Source organism: Wyeomyia smithii, chromosome 1, assembly GCF_029784165.1.
Source record: "Wyeomyia smithii strain HCP4-BCI-WySm-NY-G18 chromosome 1, ASM2978416v1, whole genome shotgun sequence".
Taxonomy (NCBI): Eukaryota; Metazoa; Arthropoda; class Insecta; order Diptera; family Culicidae; genus Wyeomyia; species Wyeomyia smithii.
Genome location: NC_073694.1, coordinates 133,764,146 through 133,781,971, shown reverse-complemented (window position 1 = coordinate 133,781,971; position 17,826 = coordinate 133,764,146). Strand labels below are relative to the sequence as shown.

At 41.9% G+C, this 17,826-nt stretch overlaps 1 protein-coding gene across 10 annotated transcripts in view; it reads right to left on the bottom strand.

Annotated features, from left to right (window-relative positions):
* Positions 1-17,826, bottom strand: part of LOC129724574 (probable serine/threonine-protein kinase cdc7) — a 108,504-nt gene that overhangs the window by 3,780 nt on the left and 86,898 nt on the right. For all 10 annotated transcript variants that reach the window (XM_055679618.1, XM_055679578.1, XM_055679611.1 and 7 more), the window contains 2 exons: positions 165-422; positions 28-105 (listed from right to left, as the gene is read on the bottom strand). In XM_055679618.1, coding sequence (XP_055535593.1) covers positions 28-105; positions 165-422 — 336 coding nt within the window. The remainder of the gene's footprint in view (positions 1-27; positions 106-164; positions 423-17,826) is intronic.

The following is a 17,826-nucleotide window of genomic DNA, read 5'->3' as shown; positions in this document are numbered from 1 at the left end:
TCAACGCTATTTCAGAAACGAACTTACCTCTCCATGTAATCCCTTCACTTGCAGAGCTTCCGCTACCTTCAAAAAGTTTGGCAAATCCTCATATTTGACGTTTACCTAGAACCAAAAATATTGTTATTTATTGTTCTAATTGCAATGGATTTATCCGCACTCACCTGTCCACTGTACATAAAATCGAGCAAACCGGCCATGTGGTGTGCATTTACGTCAGTCATGAACAGGATTGGGTGCTGTGATGGGTGTTCGAGGAAAATCTTCTGGAAATATGGACTGCATACGGACAGAACCAGTTTGTGGGCTTTGAAGATTTTTCCACCGGCAGCAATCGTCACATCTACCATCTGGCCGTCGCGTTGCAGGCTGTGAAAGCCCTTGCACATGTTTCCGTGGAAGCCACGCCAGGATAGAAGGTACTAGAATCGAGAAAGAGAATGAAAGCAAAGTGATAATTTTTTTAGTGTTAACAGTTTAAGTATATGCCAACCTAATACTACAGTAAGTTACGACCGAATAACCAGACAATCGCAGAAAAGAAAGAAATGAAACCCGTTCTGCAAATTTCCAACTCTCGTAGTAAAAAACAAGCCAAGTAAACATTTTCGTGTTCCGTGTCGCAACCGCTTAGTCGAAGCAAACAAAAAAAAATCTTAATTTATTTATGAATTTCTCAATACATCGAGCGTGTGCTTATTGCTCGAGCTTAGCGGTTGGAATCGTCGTGTCTTTTACGCTCGTCTGACACGCGAAGCCGTCCTTCTTGAAAAATGACCGTCTTTCGTAACTCTACTAAATCTTTTGTTACCTATTTCTCGCTCACTTGCATGGACCGGCGGTTCAAAGTTTGATTCTGCTCAAGCATTCACACTTCAAGTCACAAGGATGCCTCGAGGGCAGAAATGTCACCTGATGCGCGGTGGCAATCATTGCGGTTATACCAGGCTTATACACATCGCACTGGCTGGCTGCATCAGTGAAAGTTTTTACCCGCACTGCCATGTTAGTGAAAGTTTATTTTCATGCCTGCTGGTGGTACCATCAGCGGTCAACGACCTTCAACTGCTAGCAGCGGTGGATTCCCTTCGGTGACCTTGCCTAGGTGTCTTAACACTACAGTTACGCTGATCAGAATCGGTAGGTACTGATTAGAGGATCCAAAATTCTAAACTGTTGATCCTTCAGCAACAATGGGATTCATGACATGCATTGTTTGAAAATTTTCAAGTTTTCGCGCGCCATATTCAACCCCAACTAACATGTGACAAAGTGAAAGTTGCAAAGCGGTAGAGGCAAATGGATAGAAGCGAAATGAAGAAAAGATTCCGAGTCATCGTGTGCGGGGAGTCAGATTGAGGGCAGCTTGCGGCATCTCTAAAGAACATCCGGCAGAGGCAAAGTTGCGAAAAGTGAAAGTGCGGTTGTTTGGTGACGACCGCCGATGAATGGCACACGGATGGCACACAGAGTATGCGGCCAAGGCAAAACACAACAAACAAACATTAACGGGTGTCGTTATCAATTCGGGAGGTGTGCTGTTTGTGAGTGTTTGTGAGCGCGGTTGCGGCCAGGAGTCGATATAGATATATGGCATGCATTTGGAAACGCTCGGTGTGTTCAACTATGTGCCGCTGGTGAAATTGCAATAATGAACAATTTTACTGTTTTTTTTATCGAGATGCACTTTGCAGAGAGAATAGATATGATTTCAATTATGCTTTTTCGGGCATGATCAGCTTGAGACATTATTTTTTTTGTTACGTAAAATGTGTGAACCCTCCCACACAAACAATCGAACAAACGATAGAACTATAATCACGGCAGGGAAAATGTAAAATTTTCACAGAGAAAAGGCTACAATTCCAGTCACGAATACTGATGGACATAGAGGAAGTTGATTATCGTATTTTACCATAGATTACCGATTTATAAGTCCTAAATTCTTTTAGTAAAAATGACTATACCGCATATTAGTCTTGCTTCATCGCAATAAAAAATCATTATTCTACATCTCCACTCGTATATCAGTAGTAGCTCCATTTGGGGCCCTGTTACGCAATCTTATATTTTTTTACGGGTTTCCAATCTGATTCATTCCCAAACGCAGGTGCTGCTCACGAGTAGACACGGCTCGAAGACTACACTAGGAAGTGCTAGTGTTACTTACGTGACTGTTTTTGTAATTCGAATTTTAAGTAATTTTGAATGCGTCTCTAAGTAGATAATCTAAAAACATTGATATTATTACCAAAATATACAATATGCTCTGATATTTTTGAATGTACATATTTGTAAAACTGGCATTTTATTCAGTTGATTAGGTCGAAGCAAACCCAGGTCAACACAGGTTACGCCCCAGAGCTTAAATTGAAAAAAAAAAGAATGATTATAGCTTTTAAACCATTTCTGTGAATTTTGGCGTCCCTAGAACAAATAAAAGCCGCAAAGTAATTACTCGCCAGGTTCGTCGCTTCTCTCTTTGCTTACAGGAAAACTCTCAAGACTTTATGCACTTCCGGGCTGGTCGAGGGCACCACAACCAGGAGCGGTTAAAAACTATAATCTTTCATTTTTTCCAGTTTGAGCTCTCTCCCGTGTTGACAACTGATCGATTAAAGCGAAAAAACAGTTGTCTTTGAGCTCGAATTCGAAAAACATGAAAGAGTTTCTTTTCAACCATTCCTGTGAAATTTGGTGCTCCTCGCCAAGTCGGAAGTGCTTAAAATCTTCGGAGACTTTAATGAAGTTTTCTCGTAAGCAAACGTAGGAGCAATGTACCTGGTGAGCCATTATATACTCTGCGGTCTTTCGGCACACTTCTATCATTGTTAGGGGCACCAAAATTCTCAGGTATTGTTTCAAAGCTATAATCTTTCATTTTGTTAGGTTTGGGTTTCTGTCGACCAGTGTTATCTTTTTTTTTTCAAACTTCAATTGGCACTAACCGTACGCGAATTAATAGGGTCATTTCCATTTACAGGCATTAGGTTGCCATTGACCTCTAATAATAATTTTTCATTTATAATTTTATAGATTGTTTCGGTAATTATAAATACACTTACGATCAACCGTCATTTCAAATAACGTGCAGTATTCAACCAAACGTTGGCTGCGTCCTGTTGTTTACATCCAAAAGAAACAGATGCTGTCATTTTTTCTAACATTTAGTGCGAAATTTTGAAAATGCGTGGCCTTTCTCCCGAGCAAAGAAAGCGAATTGTGCACAAACGGGGCACCGTGAGTGGTCTTTCTATAAGAAAATCAGCCAGAGAAGAAGGTATAAGTGTCGGAGCAGTTCAAACCGCATTGCGGAAGAATTGTGAAGAGTGCACATTTACTGATGCCCCAAGACGTGGTAGAAAACCCGGGCCTGTTGATCCCACAATGGACAAAAAGGTTAAGGAATACAAGCGGCATCTTTCAGTATCAGTACGAGATGGGCGAGAAAGCTTGGAACCTCGGCGAGTAACGTTATGCGTGCCAAGGGAAGAATGGGTCTGCAGACCTGTCGGAAGCAGAGGCAGCCAAAACGAAATCCAAAACAAGCTGAATCTGTGAAAATGAGAGCTCGGAAGTTTTATGACAAACTTTTGACCAAAAAAATGGGGTGTGTTATCATGGATGACGAAACCTACATAAAACTGGACTATAAGACTCTGCCAGGACCGCAATTGTATACATCACCGAAGGAAAAGGATGTCCCTGGACCAGTGAAGGCCATTTACACCGAAAAATTCGGCAAGAAGATAATGGTTTGGCAGGCCATTTGTGAATGTGGGAAAATATCTCGTCCATTCATTACGAATGACACAATGAATGGTAAAATTTACGTGAAAGAGTGTTTGCAGAAAAGGTTGTTACCCATGGTTAAGCAGCATAACGATCCTCCAATCTTTTGGCCCGTTCTTGCTTCCTGCCATTACTCTAAGGATGCACTAGGATGGTATTAAACAAATAATGTCACATGTGTCCCAAAGGAGATGAATCCTCCAAACTGCCCTGAAATTCGCCCTATTAAAACATTTTGGGCTTTGACCAAGGCAAAGCTGAGGAAATATGTCAAACCAGCGGACAATGTTGAAAAATTTAAAAAAGATTGGCTTAATGTGGTAAAAATGGTCGGAGAACACACTGTGCAAAAGCTTATGAGTAGTGTTAAGAGAAAAGTTAGAGAACTCGCGTATCCTACGAAAAATAATCCCAACTTGAATTGAAACTGGAAAGAAAACACTTATTATCTATATTTCAGAATAAAACTACCCGAAAAATCCTGTATTATTTGTTTTATTCAAGAAAGAAGATGTATTTATAATTTTCGGAACAGTCTATAAATTCTCCTTAAATTTTATTCAATATGTGAAACTTTCGTAGTTATTACAATACAACCTCGTATGTGATGTAAACGTATGTTCAGGTCGATGCTTCAAGTGTCGCCTGTCGTGTAATCCCAAAGCATTTAACGTCAGGAACGCATGTTTTACTTTATTTTGATAAGTACTATTTTCTCTAAATACCCAAACACATATACGTGCATCCATTGATTCACGCTGATGAAATAACAGTTGCTAAAATTTTGCTTTTTAGTTCTATTGGCTTCGATCAGAGTGGCGCAAATAGGAAACGTGAGCAGATCTAATTAGCGTCCCATCGTATCGCGTTTACTTACTCGAAGGAAAAGGGAAAGTGCCAGAGTCAATCTTGTGGATCGCATGACTTGCTTTTGGTCTAGTTGCGCATCGTAAGGAGCATTTGTTACTTAATACTCGGGGGGTTTCCCCACAATCGTTTAGAGCGCGCAGAGGTGTGAAGAATTTCCGAAAAGGCGATTCTTTTACGCAATCTGATGTCAGTCGCGACCTCAGTGGCTCGGTTGTTGACGGCAACAAACTCCACGGCGAGAGTTCGTTATCTTTTCTGTGATTCGCGCTAGTTACGCCGCCAAAACACCAATGCAACACGGCCCTCCATGCCAAAAGACCGACTCTTGATTATGTGGTATTGTGGCAATATCAAAACAACAAAAGCAAAACACAGGCAAGATCGGCCTTTAGCTCATAGAGAGGGAACGAAGCGCAAAAAAAACGACCGCAACCTAGCGATCTGTACACACATTTCGTAATCGGATCTCCAAAAAAATGCCACAACATTTTGGCTATATGCCTCACGGCACTGCGCAGTAGCTCTTGCGTGCGATCAGATCCGAGAAGTCCAGCTCAAAATGCCGTAAACCCCTGCCTTGCTAACTTTGATTGAAATTGAGTTCATCAACCGGTGGTGCTGCGTCGTTATTTTGCTCTCGCTGTTTAACCGCTGTATATGGTAGACACTGTCAGGTTGGTTAGCTTGTTGTTATTGTTTTTATTTCTGTTCGGTTCGATGCAACCAACTGAAGGTGCTACTTACTACGCTACCAAAGCATGATGGTGTGCGCAGAGGAAGCGACCTGCACCAAATCGAAATTAGAAACTGAACAAAAGTTTCCCTACCCCTGCCCTGGTTGGCGAACCTGAGAAATAGAAAACAACAATTATATCCTACTAGTTTTGCGTGTTTTGTAGATTCTCATTTTTTTGTTTTTTACGTTTCTTTCGGGCTATACAATTGGCTTATTTTGTATTCGTGGTGCTGCACTAGCTCTTCAAACCGTTTTTAAACGGTGATTAACTTCTAGAAAACGACATCCTACTCGCGATACTGTCATTGTTAAAACGACGATATGTGTGATCATTCACAACCAGATGATCTCATGTGAAATTTCTTAAACTATAAATATAAAAATACATTTTTCATAAAAAAAACTTTCGCTTTCGTTTCAAGCGTCTCTGCGATGGAATCACATTAGACTTCTAAATATCCCCTCACGATGAGCGTCATTTTGTGCTGCGGCAATCCATGATTTTTCGCAGCTGGAAGGGGTGCGCTTCGCATTCAAATAATGCGCGCGGCGAAACTGCGGTAAGGTACCTACGCGTGGCGACGCTGCAGGTTTCGAACGCCGACGTTCGCCGTAGAAAGAGAACTGGGCAACACAATCAACCAAAGCCAGCCAGCATATATGAGACACGCCTAGATGGAATCTATTGACAAAATACTTCTAATTATGTAAACAGTGAAAGTTGCCGAAAACGGTTTCACCACTGCGACGCGTTTCGTGTCTACAGTAGGAATAACGGCTTTTAGAAATCTCCTGCAATTGGAAGGTTTTTTGTGTTGTTTTTTTTTTTAATTATGAATTCTGAACGTTTTCTTTTGATGCGATTGAGACAAATGATTGTTATTTAGATTGAAGTTACTGAAATTAGAATATCATTCATAGCTACTTTGGAAACGAAAATAACGATATGTCAGGTTAAAATTTGTTTATTTTGGTTCACGAGCTGCTTGTTGCTAAATTTGCTCTTATTTGATTGTCGTTAGACCAATTTCAATTCGGTTTGTTGCAAAAGCTCAAAAACTAGCTCTGAAATTAAAATTTTTGTGGTTTCCTGCGAATTCATCAGTATTTCTCTCATTGTATGGAATGATCATTGTTGAATATTACATTTTTTTAACTTTATTCAAAACTTACTCACTTCTCCAAATTTAACGTAATTAACTCTCAACTTAGATTACTTCAAGTAAATTCAATACTTTTTTGTTATTTGGAAACTTGTTTGATCAAATTTGATTGAGTTTTGATTTTCCTATACAACTCCATTGACTCAATAAAGTTGTATAAAATCTAGTATTTTGATAAAAATAGATTGCATATAGTAAAAGTAAGTACTAGAAAGTTAGAATATTTTGAAAACAGGGTAACTCATAGCAGTTTTTCCGGTCATTAAGCAAAATGCTCGTGGAAATTTCGATTTTACTACCACTACCACTACAGCGCCATTTTTTAGCATTAAACATGTTTTCGGGCGTCCCATTGCATTGGAAAAAGACTTATTTTTTTCATCGAAACGCTTGAAATCACACAGAAGAATGACTTTGGGGCCATCAACATACCACGTAGACAGATTTTTAACGATATTGACCCCCCCCCTTCACCCTCCGTGGACAACTGCCCATATAAATTCTAGAAAAATTGTATGGACCGTGGACATTAACCAACCCCCCCAAAGCTGTCCACGTGGTATGTGGATAGCCCCTTTGCGCATCTTGCTTTTTTCCCAGAAACAGAAATATATGAAACAAATTCGTTTTCAGAGAGTTCTGAAGCTGCAAAAACGTGATCGAAATTGTTTTGACCCAAAAAACTTGATTTTAGAGACATCGTGCCTTCAGCAATCCATCCACAGCTGAGCGAAAGAAGAGTGGTGAATCAGTCTAGCGAGAATACACAGAAGAACGCCGCGGAGTATACTGCTGAATTCAATCCGATAGAATTTGAAGAGCAAACATGCATGACAACACAACAATACACTTTCCTACTTTATTTTTCCCTCGTTTGATATTTACTCAGGAGACACACAGTAAAAGCACTGCAGTTATCTCTACTGTGTAAGGGGCCATCCACATACCACGTGGACAGCTTTTGGGGGGGGGTCTGTGTGATGTCCACGGTTCATACAAATTTTTTTGAATTTATATGGGCAGTTGTCCACTTGGGGGGGGGGGGGGGGTAAGGTTAAAATCGTTAAAAAACGTGGTATGTGGATTGTAGCCGTAGCATTTATTAGTAACTTCGAAATCAACATAACTGCCGGCGCCAAGATGTAGGCTAGCTATTTCGGTACACTCGTCGCAATCCCATCGCATAATTTCTCTCTAAGTGTCAGCCGCTCACAATCCCGTTCAGACTCACTTAGCGCGGTAGTCTCTAAAGAAACCTCGAAGAAAGGTTGGAAAGGGACAGATAGAGCCAATTTAAGATTCCAAAATGAAACAGCCAAAAGAATCGTAGATTTCCGAAGTAACCCGAAGAAGTTGGCGGGACATTACGTATTTCCTGTAAGTCGTACGGAATCACCTTCCCTTATCTGAGGACTTACATTGCTCGTTCATTTCGTCCTATTCCGCCAAGCATTTCGGAAGTGTCGCGCGTGTGTCTGTTGTCCGCGTTTTTCCTTTAAGTTTCTAATAGTAAGTCATATAATGTGAACGTAGTAGAGTTGTATTAAATTTCTTTATTTTAAAATTAGATAGAGTCGAATAACGTGTGCAAATAGTTTCGCCAATTCAATAAAGTGTGCGAGAAAATTCAGATAGGTAAATGTGCTCTTTCCATAATGTCAATGACCCGCTCACGTGCTAATGACCCTTTGTACAATAGCCAGCCGGCTACTCACAATTTATTCGACAGCCAAGACGAACGAGAGGAAAGGGGCAGCGAAAGGCGCACCGCGCACAGGTTTTTTTCCCCATCGGACGAAATTCCCGACAGCGCTACATCGTCGGAAGACACGCGGTATTCCCAAAATCCGCATCATCGTGTAACATCCTGTAGACCGGGGCCCTCCGGTGAGCTAGTGTCCGTTTCAGGTCTAGATATCTCCCTGTAAGCGGCACTAAGGAAGCGAGTTATCCCCGCCGCAGTTCATCCCCCGTCGGCGTTTGCCGAACGATCGCACGCCCGTTGCCACATGTGATCGTCATCACCAGCAGCCAGCCGTAGCCAGCAAAGCAACTAACATCATCATCAGCAGCCAGCCGTAGCAGTATCCAGTAAAGCAACCAATAGCAGCAACAACAGCGACCGTCGCAGCAGTCTCGGTGAGTCGTATCGTTCTTTCTATTGAAGAGGCCTCCTTACAGGACGCCCTGTAGATCCTGTATTAATTTTTCCGACTTAAGTCGGCCGCGACCGGCATGCTACCGCCGTGTCTCTAAATATAAGGTGAGCAAATTTTGACGTGCACGCAATTATTTTTTTTTCTTCACATAACATTTATTTGACACGGCACAAATACAATTTAATGTTTAACGGCGCCAATTATATCTGATGACTTAAAAACTAAAGCAAATTTTTTATCCTCGCTGCCGACTACGAGCTGAAATTAAGTCTAACTTAAAACTAGCATGGGATTTCCAATCAGTGTTTTGTTGTTCAATGGTCGTCTGATAATCGTCGAATGGCATGTATGGATTCGTTCTGCTGAGCCACGATGTCTTGAGTTGGGACAGAGGCTCGTAGTCCTTGGGTCCTGGTTCTGTTGTGCGGGGTCTGGTTGCTGGTTTTGTGCTTAAGGTTCAAACGTGTTCTTGTCGTTTTGTTGGGTGTAGACGGAGGGGAACGGGACTAGACTGGGGCGTGGATGGATTTCAGGAAAACGTATATAAGGGACATGTAGGATAGGTCACGGCTCGCCAAGACATCACGAACAGGAACAGCCGGCTGTCTACCCTCGGCCTGCAGGGAAGCTATTAATTTAGACCTGGCGTCACGGTGTACAGGGCATGACCAAACCACATGCTCTATGTCGTGATAACCTTCACCACAGGCACAGATACCACTTTCCCCGAGCCCAACACGACGGAGGAGCGCGTCAAATCTATAGTGATTGGACATAAGCCGGGACATCACGCAAATGAAATCCCGACCTACATCCAACCCCTTGAACCACGGGTTCGTCGATACTTTGGGGATTATGGAATGTAACCACCTTCCCAATTCCCCTCTGGTCCAAGCATTTTGCCAACTGATGATCGTATTCTGACGTACAAGTGCGAAAAATTCATTAAAGGCAATTGGTCTTTCATAAATATCACCGTTTGTTGCGCCCACCTTAGCCAAAGAGTCCGCTTTCTCATTACCCGGTATCGAGCAGTGAGAAGGGACCCACGCTAAGGTAATCTGAGTAGATTTTTCGGATAAAGCACTCAGATGTTCCCGTATTTTCCCCAGGAAATACGGAGAGTGCTTAACATCTTTCATCGATCGGAGAGCCTCAATGGAACTGAGGCTGTCCGTAAAGATGAAATAATGGTCCGTGGGCATTTTTTCGATAATCCCTAGGGTGTACTGAATTGCAGCTAATTCTGCGACGTAAACAGAAGCAGGATTATCGAGCTTATGGGAGACGGTTAAATTGTTATTGAAGATACCGAAGCCAGTGGACCCATCAAGAAGTGATCCGTCAGTGTAGTACATATTGTCGCAGTTGATGTTTCGATATTTATTGGAAAAAATTTTAGGGATCTGCTGCACGCGTAAATGATCCGGGATTCCACGAGTTTCTTCTATCATGGATGTATCGAAAAACACAGTAGAATCAGAAGTATTTGATAAGTCGACACGATTTGGAATATTCGAAGAAGGGTTAATATTTTGGGACATGTGATTGAAATACAATGTCATAAAACGGGTTTGAGAATTAAGTTCGATTAACCTTTCAAAATTTTCAATCACGGGACGGTTCAAGACCTCACATTTGATTAGAATACGAGAAGACAGGCTCCAGAAGCGGTTTTTCAATGGTAGTACTCCAGCTAAAACCTCCAAACTCATCGTATGGGTCGACTGCATGCAACCTAAGGCGATACGCAAACAACGATATTGTATTCGCTCCAGTTTGATCAAATGTGTGTTTGCTGCGGAGCGGAAGCAGAAACACCCGTATTCAATAACAGACAATATCGTTGTTTGGTAAAGCCTTATAAGGTCTCCTGGATGGGCTCCCCACCATTGTCCGGTTATTGTACGAAGAAAATTCACTCTTTGTTGACATTTTTTCATCAGATACCTCACGTGACAACCCCAGGTGCCTTTAGAGTCGAACCAGACACCAAGATATTTGTGTACCAAAACCTGAGAAATCGTTTTACCCATTAATTGTGTTTGAAGCTGAGCAGGTTCATGCTTCCTAGAAAAAACTACTATCTCAGTCTTCTCCGGAGAGAATTCGATACCTAGCTGTAAAGCCCAAGCAGACAAATTGTCCAAGGTATCTTGCAATGGTCCTTGCAAATCGGCAGCTTTGGCTCCTGTAACAGAGATTACACTGTCGTCTGCAAGTTGTCTTATCGTGCATGAATTTGCCAGACATTCGTCGATGTCATTTACATAAAAGTTGTAAAGAAGGGGGCTTAAACATGAGCCCTGGGGAAGACCCATGTAGCTAATGCGAAAAGTTGCCAAATCGCCATGCGTAAAATGCATGTGCTTTTCGGACAACAAGTTGTGCAAAAAATTGTTCAAAATTGGAGAAAATCCTTGTCGGTGAAGTTTACCCGAAAGAATGTCAATAGAAACGGAATCAAAAGCCCCCTTAATGTCCAAGAACGCAGACGCCATTTGTTCTTTACGAGCATACGCCAGCTGAATATCTGTTGAAAGCAACGCAAGACAATCATTCGTCCCTTTGGCACGGCGGAAGCCAAATTGAGTTTCTGATAGTAGACCATTTGATTCGACCCAGTGGTCTAAACGACGGAGTATCATTTTTTCCATCAATTTCCGGATACAGGATAGCATTGCAATCGGCCTATAAGAGTTGTGATTAGAAGCTGGTTTCCCTGGTTTTTGGATGGCGATCACCTTCACTTGCCTCCAATCCTGCGGTACAATGTTTTGCTCCAGGAACTTATTGAACAAGTTCAACAAGCGCCTCTTGGCATTGCCGGGTAGATTCTTCAACAAGTTGAATTTGATTCTATCTAATCCAGGCGCGTTATTGTTACAGGACAGGAGGGCAACTGAAAATTCTGCCATCGTAAAAGGTGATTCTATCGCGTCGTGGCCCGGAGACGCATCGCGAACAATATTTTGCTCAGGAACAGAGTCCGGACATACTTTCCTGGCAAAATCAAATATCCACCTACTTGAAGACTCCTCGCTTTCGTTGACCGTTACGCGATTCCGCATTCTTCGGGCTGTGTTCCAAAGAGTGCTCATCGATGTCTCCCTCGACGTCTCGTTCACGAACCGACGCCAATATCCACGTTTCTTTGCTTTAGCCAAGCTTTTAAGCTTGGTATCAAGCTCCGAATACCGTAAATAGTCGCCAGGTATACCTCCCGTCTGGTAGGCCTTAAACGCGTCGGATCTTTGCGTGTAGACATCGGAGCACTCTTGGTCCCACCACGGAGTGGGAGGCCGTTCTTTGATCGTTACGCCGGGATATTTCTTCGTTTGGGCTTGCAACGCGGCGTCGAGAATCAAGCCCGCGAGGAGGTTGTATTCTTCAAGTGGTGAATGATGTTGAATCGACTCGACCGCTTTTGAAATCATTTCCTCGTATAACTTCCAATCGACATTTCGTGTGAGGTCATACGGAATGTCAATTGGTCGCATGCGAGTTGACCCGTTAGTAATTGAAATAAGAATAGGCAGATGGTCGCTACCGTGAGGATCGAGGATTACCTTCCATGTGCAATCCAACCGTAGCGACGTCGAACATAAGGATAGATCCAAAGCGCTTGGGCGCGCTGGAGGTTTCGGGATACGTGTCATTTCACCGTTGTTTAAAATAGTCATGTCGAAGTCATCGCAAAGGTTATAGATTAAAGAGGAGCGGTTATCATTGTATGGGGAACCCCAAGCCACGCCATGAGAGTTGAAGTCTCCCAAAATCAAACGTGGCGAGGGAAGAAGTTCTATTAAATCAAAGAGCAGCCGTTGCCCAAGCTGTGCTCTGGGAGGAATATATATTGAGGCAATACAAAGCTCTTTACCTTGTATTGTCATTTGACATGCGACAACTTCGATGCCTGGAATCGAGGGGAGGTTAATACGATAGAAAGAATAGCACTTTTTAATCCCTAAAAGTACTCCTCCATATGGGGTGTCTCGATCAAGGCGAATAATATTAAAATCATGGAAGTTGAGATCAATATTTGAAGTAAGCCAAGTTTCACAAAGGGAAAATGCATCGCATTTGTTTTTATTTATCAAAACTTTAAACGAATCAATTTTTGGTAAAATACTTCTACAATTCCACTGTAAGACAGAGATAGAATCCTTCATATACGCAGTTGAATTAGGCATCGAAGGATACAATCGCTGCAAGGAGAGGCCATTGGGCAGTCAACTGCTTCAAAAATGATCTAACTGTTGGGAGGAATGCTGTAAGAAAAATTTTAATTGGATCGGGTACATTGAAAGTTTCAAAAATCCAGTCCACAATGTCAGAAAATTTCACTAATCCAGAGTTTGTTTCATCAACTGGGAGTGTAAAAGGAGCAACTGGGGTTTTAGATGTTCCTGGCAGTGCTGGGAACTCCTTCTGGGACTTTAAATTTGCCAGCCCAGGAGGAGTTTGCTTCGGTTTTTCCGCAGCACTGTTTGGTTTGTTTGTAACCTTCATTTCACTTTGAGAAATCTTAGGACCTTTTCTGGGAAGTTTAGGAGAGGAAACACTTTTCCTCTTTCTAGACTCCCCAGGATTGGCGTAAGATGCTCCCGCTGGTGAATCGTCAGAATCGGTTTCCTCAGAGGGCAACAGATCGAAGGGGTTCGAAGTAACGGGAGAAGTGGTAACGGTCTTCTTCAGCATGTCAGCGTAGGAACTTGCACGCAATTATGATAGATAATATTTTATGGACGCCACCTTACCGAATTAGACACCCGGGTGCAAGCACTTGCTTAAGCCGGTGACGTCACTGTAGATTTTTGATAAAGCAGCTGATTGAAATCTAAAGCACATGAGTTCACGAGCACAGTAGGGAATAAAAAGCACACGAACAATAGAAGATAGGCCTAGATTTAAAAATACCAATACCAATACAATACACATTCAAGCATGCTATTAATATAAAATACAAACCTGTTTCTTTGTAGTCTCCAATAAATGGTTTTATTGGTTAAACAAATCATGTAATGTGTTTACTGGAAGGATTTAGTACGTTCTAATATGTTCACGTCATTCGTATTCGTTTAGTTTGGTTCGTTGTGTCTTCCGCGTGGCGGTATTTGAATGTCGAGCAAAGCTCACTGTTCGAGATGTTTGCGCCGTCTAGCGGCAAATAGCGACTTTGCCCGTGATGATAACATCAAGGTATGGGTGATCCCTTACCGTAAGCTTTTATTGAGTTCACTTTGGTATTGAAGATTTCTGCTGGCTGATAAAAGGGTTTTCTACCCGCTTTTGGAGCCTTAAATTTATTAGCCTATCTGGTCCGATCCTGATTCCTTTTCTTCATGGCAACTTTGACTGACCCTTAGGGGAGTCTCACCGGGCAAACATAGCGTGGCGTGCAGTCTCCTAACGGAGTGGCGCTTAATCTGCACGCTGATTAGGGATCGACCAGGGCCGGCTACATATTGGCGCCCAACGTGGGCTACATATTGGCGCCCAACAACGGCTACAGGATGGCCCCTAATTATATCTCCCTGGAGAAATATTTCAGATTCCACAGCGGTGTTTTTTGTGAGCACTTAGATACACACGATTCACTGCTCTCTTCAAGCAGGTGCGTCGTTTTGCTCAGCAGTGTGAAAGTGGTTGTTTGCGCAGTGAAAGATAATCTCCTACATGGTAATGTTTCTCCAAAGGGCATCATCAACGTGCACTGCACACGTGAAGGGAGACCCGACAACGGAGGGAAAGTGTTCTACCCGCAGCTAGAGCAAGTTCACGATAGCAATCAACGTTCGCACCTATCGCAAGGCGAATATAGATTCGAACCACTACCAATAGATGTATGCAAGCACTCTAAAATCTCGACGGTGTATAAGACACGGCGAAGTCGGACGTCGCGACCAAATATTGAGCACCTGCGGAATGCCGGGAATACGCGCAGCAGCTGGAGGTAGCACCTACGGACGAGCAGCTTGGCGCAACTATTCATGAAGATGACTAGAATTGCATTCGATCCACCACAGGGTAGCACCCTAAGCAGCACGTATTGTTGCAATGAAGCAAATGCAACTTTCAATGCAGCATTCAAAGATTGTAATAATTCGCATGCGTTACTTTTATTAAACTTGTAAACAACCGAAAAAGCGCAAGAGGTGGAGCCTATATGTAACTAACAACATACATTATAGAAAATCTGAATCAATCAAATGCATTGAAATTTTTCTATAATTGCTATTCTGATAGGTATGTAACTCCCCGAGCAGGAGAAAATATCATTATAATATCACAACCAGATATTAGAAATACACCTCATTGTGATCTTAATGTGGTTTACATAGTTGGCAAAATAACAAAAAATAATACCAAAATATTGTTCCCCCAAGACTATATGAAAAGCAAGTGGTCCAAATCTTACAAAAAAAATATGAAAAGCAAAGGTTGATATTTCAATAACAAACCAATAATTTGCATTAAAAATCACAAAAATGACCGATTCAGGTATTTTCAAGTTATTGAATACTAAATGCAAACTGAACATATTATAAAAAATCAATAATGAACAATTTTCACTTAAAACCCTACTTTCAATGAGATATTTTAAAAGCAACTCAAATATCTTATTAAAGGCATAGCGAGATATGATATCAAAGTTTTATGATATTTTCATATCCATGTATAAAACGTGAATATCTTCCGAATAACACGATAAGTTCTCATAGCTAAATATGTTATTGATGAGTTATGATTTTGTTATGCTCTCCTGCCCGGGTCTTCTTGCGATTAAAAATTTATCTTGTAAAAAATGTTTTTACTTCGTAATTATTCACGCGCGGCGATAAGGCGATTTAAAATAAATTTTATGATTCAAACTCGCCAAATTATGAACAATTTTTTTGGAAAAAGATAGTTCAGAAAACCATGCTAAGTAGATATGCAGTGTTAATAATGCGTGTGTGTTAATAAAGATGGTTGTTCACTGTTTGGTATTTTTAGCAAATATATGGTTCAACACGATGTGCGACACATAAGGCGTCGTACACAAATTACGTAACACATGAAGAGGGGGAGGGGGGTTGAGTTTGCGTTATTTATTGTGACATATAGGGGAGGGGGGGTGTGGTAGTTGTAACAGTTACGTAACTGTGATTTTCTCTCGAAACCGCAATTTTTTGTGGGTTAAGCGTTACGTAATTCTAGGGGGGAGTCATGTTGAACGTTACTTATCGTTACATAGGGGGGAGCGGGTATATAATCCGGGTTTTTAGCGTTACGTAATTTGTGTACGACACCTAACCTACACATCATCTCGATCGAAACCAGCTATAGCAGATTATGCACGACTACGGATTTCCGGACAAACCATGGATCGAGTGATATAACTCAAAATCAAAAGTGATATAACTCAAAGAGATTTAAGGCGAGAGAATTGTCTGTCGTGCCTCATGTTAATATGGCTCTGGAAGGTGTGATTAGAATCTGAACGAGTACGATATTCTAAAAGTCGACCCAACTGTTTCCACTGATATCGACATCCATTGTGCGGATGAAGGATACGTACATATATCGGACTGAAAGCCGAAGCTAAAAGAATTGGACTGGTCATTAATGCGTCGAACACGAAGTACATGGAAGGAAAACGTTCAAGGGATGATAGTGCTAAGCTCCCACCTCGAGTTCAAATTCGAGTCGACGATTTCGTGTTCCTGGGCTCACTGGTAACCGCCTACAACGATATCAACAGAGAAATTCATCGGCGCATTTTCGCTTATTTTCCGTCGGTCTAATTCAGCCACTGTTGTGTGCCAATCACCGACGCCTGGCGACCCCACCCTGGATCTTAACTTACGACCCGGTGCCAACGGCTTAACTTCCTCATGAAGGCATGATCCCAGATATTTTTCGCCTTAGAAACTATCCCGGTCTCGGCTAGGATTGAATCTAGACCAGTTAGGTTAGTTGTGAGTGAATCACGCCACCCCACAACCGTCGACACCTATGTCGGCGTTAGGATTTGAACCCAGGCGTCGAGCGTGGTTGGCGGAGTCGTTACCAACTACGCTAGGCCCCCTATGCTTAAGGAGGGCCAATGCGCCTTTGCGGTCTTCGAGTGGCCGGTGTTGCGTACCATATTCGGTGGATATGGTACGATGGAGACCGAAACGTGTAGAAAGTACATGAACCACGAACTGCAGCAGCTACTTAGGGAGCCATCTACCGTCTTCCCTGCCAAGATTGTGGTGGGCTGGTGTAGGGATGTCGGACGACAACCCGGTAAAATGGTGTTTAAAACTAATCCGTCCGAAACTAGACGAAAATGTGCACAGCGGGCGAGATAGGAAGACGAACTACAGACCCTACGCAGACTGCGGAGTTGGTGAACTGCAGCTAGGTGTAGAGACGACGGAGCAAAGGCCACACCACGACTTGGGACTGTGTTTCAAGGTAAGTTGATGCGGAGTAGCGGTATGCTCATGCCAGAATCATGACTCTTCAACTGCAAAAATAGAATTTTCGTTAGCGCGTGACATCCCTATCATCAAAATAATTTCTCACTTTGTTTATTTGTAAAATATCATCCAATTTTTCTAATAATCAATCGATCAATGAATTTAGTGTAATTCAGCTTCAAATCTCAAGTAAAAAACTATTTTAATGGTGTTAAACCTAATTTTCAACTGCACTCACAAAATTGAAATTAAAATCCCTTTAAACTATTGATCAAGTTTGTGAGCTTATATTCATTTTTAAAAAGATTTTGTACCATCTTTCTCTTCAATTTCCGCTTTTTTATTTTCTGACGACCGTTGGCCAACCTTTAAAAGGTCTTCGAATGATTTTTGAACGATTTCATGGTTCAAACTTGTTCGAAACATTTTTATTTCACACAAAAGTATTTAATTCTATTATTTATAGAAAAGATGGACTGGATGGATGGAAAAGATGGAGATGGAGGGTTTTTGTTCATATTTTTTCGCAAAATGCGGGATCGCAGCAGGCCAAGAGCGCGAATAGTCTTTAATTTTTGACGTGGTTTTAATTTTACTATAAAAAGTCGTAAATTGTGTTCTACGTGGTACATTTTCTTAATTACCAGTAACGC